The sequence below is a fragment of the Pterocles gutturalis genome, unplaced genomic scaffold (genome assembly GCF_000699245.1).
Source record: "Pterocles gutturalis isolate BGI_N339 unplaced genomic scaffold, ASM69924v1 scaffold20562, whole genome shotgun sequence".
NCBI lineage: Eukaryota > Metazoa > Chordata > Aves > Pterocliformes > Pteroclidae > Pterocles > Pterocles gutturalis.
The window spans coordinates 1-9,137 of NW_010110686.1; the positions used below are offsets into that span (position 1 = coordinate 1).

General features: G+C 48.7%; 1 protein-coding gene across 1 annotated transcript; it reads right to left on the reverse strand.

The window, feature by feature from the left end:
* Positions 1-5,358: 5,358 nt before the first annotated feature.
* On the reverse strand, positions 5,359-9,121 carry RPA2 (replication protein A2, 32kDa; the record flags this gene model as incomplete). The annotated part of the gene is made up of 7 exons (XM_010073490.1): positions 5,359-5,575; positions 6,359-6,453; positions 6,636-6,746; positions 7,068-7,181; positions 7,853-7,927; positions 8,809-8,922; positions 9,020-9,121. Coding segments are annotated over 7 exons (696 nt in total), but the record flags the coding sequence as incomplete, so codon positions are not given.
* Between the last annotated feature and the right edge of the window lie 16 nt (positions 9,122-9,137).

The following is a 9,137-nucleotide window of genomic DNA, read 5'->3' on the forward strand; positions in this document are numbered from 1 at the left end:
GGTTCCTGTCAGCCCATTCCTCCAGCCTGCCAAGGTCCCTCTGCGTGGTGGCACGACCCTCTGGCCTGTCAGCCTCTCCTCCCGCTTTGGTGTCATCTGCAAACTTGCTAGGCGTGCACTCTGCCCCATCACACAGATTGTTAACAAGGAGGTTAAACAGGGTTGGACCCAGTATTGATCCCTGGGGCACACGGCAAGTGACTGGCCTCCAACTAGACCTCGTGCCATTGACCACCACCCTCTGGGCCCAGCTCTTCAGCCAGGTTTGAGGCCACCTCAGTGTCTGTTCATCCAGCCCACTCTTCATTAGCTTCTCTAGGAGGCTGTGGTGGGACATCCTAGTGCCAAAAACCTCACTGATGTCGAGGTGAACAGCACCCACTGCTCTCTCCTCACGCGCCAAGCCAGGCTCCTCAATGTAGAAGGCGATCAGGCTGGATAAGCACGATTCCCCCTCTGTAAATCCATACTGACTAATGCCAATCACCCTTTCATCCTCCATCTGTCTGCTAATGGTTTCCAGAATGAGGTGCTCCCTCACCTTCCCAGGCTTTGAGAGGAGTGTGACTGGCCTGCAGGTCCCTCTTTTGCCTGTCTTGAAGATGGGAGTGACATTTGCTTTTTTTCCCAGTCTTTAGGAACCTCTCTCGATTGCCCAAGACCTCTCAAAGATAATAGAGAGTGGCCTTACCAAGTCAGCACTCATGGGTGCATCCTGACGGGCCCCCATGGACTTGAGGACGTCCACACTGTTCAGTGCTCCCTTACCTGGTCCTTCTCCACCAAGGGCAGCTCTTCCTTACTCCAGACTTTTCCATACTCCAGACTTTTCCCCTGGTCTCAGGGGTGTCCTGAAATCTGGTCATACCCGTACAGACCGAGGCCAAGAAAGCATCGAGCACATCGGCCTTCGCCACGTCCCCTGTCACCAGGTCCCCTGCCCCATTCAGCAGCACACCCGTGGTGTTCCCAGTCCTTCTGCTGTTGATGCACTTGTAGAAGACTTTCTTGTTGCCAGTCACACCCCTTGACAGATTCAGCTCTGGGCAGGCTTTGGCTTTCCTAACTCCGTCACTGCATGTTAGACCACGTCTCTGTGCTCCTTCTGGGCCACGTGCCCCTGCTGCCACCACTCGTGCACCTCCTTCGTGTGTCTGAGTTCATTCAGGAGCTCCCAGGTGTTGGACAGGAGCACCAATGACCTGCAGGTGTTCTGAGGAAGCAGGAAGGGAGAGCTTAGAGAGAGGTGAGGCACTGGAACAGGTTGCCTGGAGAAGCTGTAGATGCCCCATTCCTGGAGGCGTCCAAGGTCAGGTCTGATGGGACTTGGAGCAACCTGATCCAGTGAAAGATGTCTCTGCCCATGGTGGAGGGGTTGGGCTGAGTGTTAAAGGTCCTTTAGAACCCAAAGCATCGTGTGATGCTGTGAAATTGTGAAATTTGCTCCTCACCCCTCAGGGTCTGTGTACGAGATCTCAGGCAACGAATGCTGCTTGTCGACGGGTGACCTGCTGAAAATCATGGCTGTGGCACTGCAGAAAGTCATTTGTGAGGACACAGAGACAGGGCAGACAGTGGAGCTGCCACCAACGTTTAAGGGTGAGTGGGGCTGCCCTGTCCCAATCCACTTGCCGTGGGTCCCCTCCTTCCCAGGGAGAATGTTGCAGCCCCCGTGGGCTCAGCCTCATTGTCCCTCAGGTCTTTTCCAGCCTGCCCCAGCCCAAGGGCCGTACCCGACACTGCAGGGACCCTACCTGGAGGGGGGCAGGCAGCAGGGCCTGACGCTGCACCAGGTGCTGGGGCAGTGGGACGGGCGGCCACGGCCCGTGCTGTGCCCCACCATCAGCCCCTGCGCCCTGCTCCTCATCTACGAAGGACACGCTGCCATGCATGGGGTTTCACACAGAGCAAGCGATGCCCCAGCCGAGGCTCAAACCACCAAGTGACTCATTTTTACAATTGCACATCCGAAACCCGCTTTTGTAAGGCACAAGTTGCATTCTTCTCAAGTACAGCCAAACTCGCTTCTCACTCTGGCCTAATTCCTCACCAAGGTTGTAGGAACATTGTGAAAATGCTGTGGCTTTAGGTTTTGCTGGCTTTCTCATCTGTTTTTTCACTGCACTTGCAACTGAAAGCAATGTCTGTCCTGTCCAAGGTGCCCTCCTGCTTGTGAGCTTCCTTGTCGCACTCTTGCAGATTCTTGGCAGCTACAAAAGCCCTTGCTGCATTCACGGTATTGGATGCAAAAAACGACTTGAAAACCAGATAAGGACCAAAGTTCAACTCTTCTTTTCCTGGAAGTTTGGCAAATCCCTGTGAAAGTGGCAGAGACAAATACCTCATAGTCCTGATGTGCATTAAGGGAGAAGAGCTGACGAGGGAGAGCTTTACATGGAAAGCAAGCAGGTGTTCCACTCCCGCATCACACACTGCACTCCTTTCAAATCAGAGCCAGAAAATAAATTTTAAATTTAATTTAAGATTAAATTGTTTGGGTTGGTTTTTTTTTCCCATCCTGGTGAAGAGTAGCTTTGGGTTCAGTTTTTCAGTTCATTATCATTCCTCACTCAGCGCCTAGGGCAGAATCCCAAAGCTGCCGAGAGGATTGCCTGGCTTGAGCCCTAGCTTGGGTTTGGGCTGGCTTCCTTCTCTGGCTCTGCCCTGGGACTTAAATTCAGCATTGGCACCATCTCCTCGAATCAACACTGTGGGAGCGACACTAACCATTGCTGTTGAGGTCCTTTCACAGAATACTCACCCAAGGAGGGAGAACCCAGATCTCACCTGCAAACAGACACCAGCCATTCCTTAACAGCACCTAAATCACAGGATCAGAGAATCACAGGACACGTTTGGGTTGGAAAGGACCTTTAAAGATCACCTGGTCCAACACCTCCCACTAGCCCAGGTTGCCCAAAGCCTCATCCAGCCTGGCCTTGAACCCCTCCAGGGATGGGGCATCCACAGCTTCTCTGGGCACCCTGGGCCACTGCCTCACCGCCCTCATAATAAAACAATCTATTCCTTCTGTCCAATCTAAACCTACTCTTTCGGTTTGAAACTGCTGCCCCTTGTCCTGTCACTACAGGCCCTGGTAAAATGTCTCTCGCCATATTCGCCCTCTGAAAGTATTGAAGGGCCACAAGGTCTTCCCGGAGCCTTCTCTTCTCCAGAATCCAGTTTTTCCTTCTCTTGGGGGGGAAACTAATTGCTGGGGTGAACATGGGCTCCAGGGAAGAAGAGCAGAGCAGAGGAAACCCGAACTGAAAATGCCCGAGTGCCTCCTTGTCTCCTTTATTTGAGCCAAAAGCATTCTGAGTTTGGATTTTATCGCCAGTTCACAGATAGCTTTAAATGCAAACTTTCTGTGAAGCAGACAATGCATCTGTCCCCTAAGACCTGTCCCACATCATCCCTCTAGCCAGACAACAGCAGATGCTCCTGGATGCTTTGAAGATCAAATAGCAGATGGAGACTAGGCAAAGACTTCAACTCCCTTCCCAGCTGGGGAGTTTCCTCTCCAGTCACATCAGAAGGGTTTTGTCCAGTCACACAGCTACTCTCTTTACTGCAATTCCATTCATCTTCACTTCCAAAAAATCATCAGGGATTTTCTTCCTAACCAGCACACCTCCTGCAACCGGGAAATGACAGAACTGTTGGCTTCCAGATCTGCTGGACCCCACCGCCTGGAAGTTCCCGTTACACGTCCACAGCCCCACAAGTACCCTGTGGCCTGCAGCTGTGCCACCAACACCAGCAGCAGATGCCCCGGGTCTGGCAGCCGGCCCCAGAGATGTGCTCACATGGAAGAACCACTTTTTCAAAGCCAGGTCACTTCACCGGGCCCCAGTAACAAAACCCCGGTGACTTGCAGCGCCCGCGGCACACGGAGTCAACCTGCCGTGAGCCCACCAGCGCCAGCCCTGCCTGCACGCGCTGGTTTTCCAGCGGGCCCTTGGGAACTTGGCAGGCAGCAATCAGACAGGTCACCACAGTGCAGCAAACCAGGCTCCCCTCTGGCAGGCAGCAAGCACATTTTGGTCTCGGCGTTCAGTTTGAAAGATGCCAGGTCCTGCTTTTCAGCAACGCATTCACCACGAAAGCCGTGGTTCCTCCTGCGAGAACAGCTTCGTACCTCACACGGCCGTAGTTATGAACTCCTGAAGTGCTGCTAATGCAAATGCAAAACAATTCCCTGAAGGTAGTTTTCAGCTTTGCATTTGATAGAACAGGAAGCATATCGTCACCAAGGAAACAGAAATACAGAAGCAGCTGCCCTCAGCACGCTGCCGCCCTGAACAAGGCAGAGAACAGGAGATGCAAATCTCTTCTCTCCACCCCATCACCAGTATCAACTCTGCCGTTTCCTAACTTAGTGTTTTTCTCTGTTATGCTTTTAAAATAGTTTAAAATTAGTAAAAGTAGAAAAATTTGTTCCACAGGGTGTAATTCATTTTGAGCTTCACTTGAAGTACTTTTGGTGGCAGAAATGATCCTGCCTATATTTGGAACACTGATACAACATGCAGATTTCTTCAGTAGTACAATTATTTAATTTCTTAGTGTCCAGACATTCACTTCACTTTGACCTTTCAAAGCAATTTACTTCAAAAGCAAAGGAAAAAATAAGTATAGCTAAAGAAATTCTGAAAGCATGAGCTGTGTTTTCACCCCCATGGTTGTCAACGCAGATGGTTTTCTTTTTTAGAATCATAGAATCACTAAGGTTGGAAAAGACCTCAAGGATCATCAAGTCCAACCATCAACCCAACCCCACCCAACCCACTAACCCATGTCCCGAAGCACCACATCTACACGGTTCCTGAACCTCTCCAGGGATGGTGACCCCACCACTTCCCTGGGCAGCCTGTTCCAATGTTTGATCATTTGATCATTTAGGGAAGAAGAACATCCTGCAGAGCCACACACACATGCAAGACTACCCAAGTTAAAATTTTATTGGAAACATTCAAAAGCTCTAGTAACAAGATCACCTCATAGTACAAATATAGATTTAAATGCATAAACTAAACCAAATAAAAATCTATTCATGATTACTGTACATTAATGGAATATTGCTCTTGGCTACCCACTTTGTGAATGAAATGGAATGAAAGCTGAGTTAGGAGAAACAGCTCTAGAAACAAAAGACAATCTGCCCAGGACAAGATCAGGAAGAGGTCCTCCTTCCTAACACAGGCATCCTCTAAGGAGGCAAAAACAAAGTGAAGGCTCTGAAGCTTTGAGGAGTTCAGTTTTCCCCTATCTGTTTATGCTTTCAGTCACATGGTCACAGCATATAATCGAGTCCAGTTAACAGAATCCTAAACATTCTGCTGGCCCTTAAATTCCAAGGAGGCACCCACAGAGTAACGGGGACTTTCACGGGCTAGAAAGAGCAAAGATCACCTTCCAGATTGCAAAGCTTGGCAGGATAACTCAATACATGGACAAGCTTAGAACCAAATCCAGCTGCAAGTAACTTCACTCAGCATCTGTTGACTTATAGTGATCATCATCCACAGTGGAGTAGATGTGTCCCTCACTACTAAGGAATTCAACGGCTTGCCTGAGGGAAAAAAAAAAAAAAGCAACTGCTGACTAATTCGTAACAAGACATTCTCTCAGGGATTTCCCATTTATAGATCCCATCCCTTCTGTTCCCTTCTGGCTTCTGCCAAAGGAAGCTCCTGCTGGCTCTGTCCTGTGAGCAGTTTAAGTGCTGCTCCACCTGCCAGCAGGTACAGAAAAAGCTTCTCCAAAGCTACGCTGATACACCCCCCAGCAGCTCTTAGACCGCCTGCCACAGAGGGGAAGGCCACCACCCTCAGGACCTCCCAGGTAACAGCAGTACCTACATCTCTGCCTTAAAGGGGACAAACACAGAAAAATATGGATGTTAATTACTGTCTTCAGGCTTCACTGTTTTTCTAAGTCTCAGGGAGAAGTTATAATAGATGGCAAAGGAGGAGAGAACAGGAACAATCTATTCCCAAGTTCTGATCGGTGTACAGAGAGCAAGGCAGCTCTTGAACAGGAAAAAATACTGCTGAGACACTGCGGTACTCCCAGGGACCTATTACTTCACTACTGAACCATTAAAGAGCTTGTTTTGAAAATAGGGAGCAAAGCATTTTATCACCGCTTCAACTGACAATGGTTCATTTTAAGGTGTTGAAGACTTCAAAAGCTCTGTCTCGTCACTGCATCCTACTGGGAACAGCTGAAACTACCAGCACTGTTTCACAAGTAAGGATCTGACCTTGCCCACAATTTTTCTCTGTGTCCTTTTATCAGACTCCAAGAAGGACTGCCTGCATTTCCAGAACATCCTTCATTTCTACACACTTACTTGATCGTTGCCATGCTCATATTGTGGAGCTGATGTTTCAACTCTTGAAGGCTCATACCTTCTGGGACAGGGCAGTTTTTAATCAAGTTCAGCACCTGGAAAAGCAAGAACCACCATTAGCACACAGCTAAGCTTCTCCATCATTGATGGACAGCAAGGGTGAGGAAGAACTACCCATCTTCATAGTATAACTGAGCTGGCATTTCTTCGTCCTACATCATGCCGCAGCAGCCTCTGCTGCAACTTCCGTGTTCCTGGAGAAGCTGCTTGCATCTACCTGACTCTGATGCGCTGTGAGTCCATTCACTGGCAGGCTGCCACCTCCTCCGTAGCCCCCCATGTCACTGATCCCAGCAGAGGAAAACGACTGAGGCACTCTCGATGCCGACTGCAATTAGGAGAGTGAAACTGCTGTGGTTACACAGGCTGCAACAAGCCCAGGGCACTAAAGACTTAAGTGTTATTTCAGAGAAAGAGTAATTAAAAATAGATTCCCAAAATAAACCGCTGGAAATGGACTGCAACGCAATCTCTCTCCAAGGAAGCCAGAACTCCTGTCACACCTTCACTGTAGCCCTCCAACAGCTTCAAGCTTTCCAGCCCAGAACTTGGATACAATTTCCACAACAAACCAATAAGTCCCTCTCTTTGGGAGATAACCAGTAACCCAGTAAGGACCAAGATGGAATCAAGATCTTCAAGTACATACCATAAGATTTTTTCTGAGGATCATATGTGCATTCACAATCTCTAGTATATGTGTGGTGAATTCATTCATATTTTCCAGAGGCATGATCTTAAATGCCACCAAGCTTTTCTTATTCTTCCAGAGGGGAAAAAAAAAAAAAAAAAAGAGAGAGAGAGAAAAAAGAAAAAAATTAACATCACAGCAACAGGAACATGCTTAACAGCCAATCCCACCATTCTCTCCAGGAACAGGTACAGTGGTGGGTACACACAACTAGTCTGCACACAACTAGTCCAAAATTTTCCTAACTTATGTTTTCATATGTGATTTTGCAAGACAAGCTCTTCCTAACCAGCTGGTAATTAATTGCACTTTGCTTTAACACATGCACCATTAATTGAATACATATTCCTATATTTAGTTATAATATTTAGTTATGAGGCAACCACATCACACAACATGCTGCCAGATGCCTCCCCGTTAACCAGAACCTGGTCTAAGCTCTATGGCACAAACACCCAAGAGCCTGCTGGCCAGTAGTCTGTTCTGCAGAAACAATACGCTGACAAAGAGCGGCATTTTAAATGGGTCCTTTGCATTTAGGAACAATTAAAGTGGTAGTAAATACAGCCCTGGCAAAAACCTTGAAGGATTTGTCCACAGGAAAGGATAAGCAAAGACCATGATTAAGTGGATACTCAGAAGGGCTCCCTTTAGAACAGCCCCCACTGTGCCAGATCACCAATGCTTCACGCCACTGCTCCAGCCTCGTGCCTTGGAGTCAGACATGGGTAGCACGATCTTACCTGGAAAGACCGAAGATGACCAGCTACTTTTACGTAAGTTCCTGGAGGTACCACAACATTCTCGCTACCTGCCTCCTAACAGAGACAAAAAGGAGAAAGGAAGGGTTTGCTGATTCACGTTCCCATTTCTCATTTATCACAATAAATGACTTTAGGAAAGGAGGCTTAGCTCAGGCAAACACAAACGGCACGCGTTCCTGTGTCCAGTAAGAGCAGTTAGGCAAACATAACTGCAAATGAAAAACAGAGAAAATATTTGCTCATTTGAACGCGCTATACACTTCACAGCAAAGCCAGTCACATGCTCTGCTGTCTCTGTCCACTTCTGAGGAATTTTCACAGAGCAACAAGAAGAAAATACCCTCAAATAGCAAAAAAGCAGGTGTTCAACTATGTAACTTGGCTGGGGGAATGGGAGCTGGCCAGAACCTTTTTTGAAGTTATGCTAAATTTGCACTCAAGCCAACTGAATGTCTAATTACTCTCCCAAAGTCTAACACGGGCTAGCTTTAAAGGCCTACTATACCAGCAGTGAAAGTGACCAGCACTTCAGGAGGCATCCATCAGAAAACAAGACAATATTCATCAGTACACATCTTCGCCTCAGTCACTGAGCCACACAGAAAAATCTCCGTTCACTCCCTTTCCTTACATTTCCACACAAAGGTGCTCAGCACGCAACTCTCAGTTCAGCTATGAAGTAACAGTTGAGTTTCAGGAGCTAAACTCTAAAAAATTATCCAAAGTGATTCAACATAGAACCGCATATGAATTACAAAGCAGGACAAGACTCGCATACAGCACCAGTGACCTCTGCTACAGCAGCATCTCCCTTGGCTTTCCGAGGTAAGCTATTCCCAAAACACTTTTGAGAACAGCCCTTCTGGTAAGTTTTCTCTTTTCCCCCTTCCCAAAAGCTTTCAACAAAGCATGTTCCCCAGGAATGCGGTGCTTACATCGGTATCGACCCACTGCCTGACATCCATCGGGGCTGCCGTCATGTCGTCCACTTTGTAGAGGATGTTTGTCGGTGCCTTCTCGGCGTGCCGAATTATCCCCATGATGGTGACCTGCGGGGGAAGAGGGCAGAGCTCACCCGGGAGGGGCCCAGGCAGGAGGCTGGCTGACCCCCAGCCTGCCCGCTCGCTGCTGGCCCCCGGCGCCCACCTGGGAGATCTCCACGTCGCGGATCCGGAAGGTCTCGTCGACCTGCTCGGCTGCCAGCAGCTGGGACACGGTGCAGGGCACGATGTTCTGCGAGCGGATCCTCTGCAAGGGCCGGCGG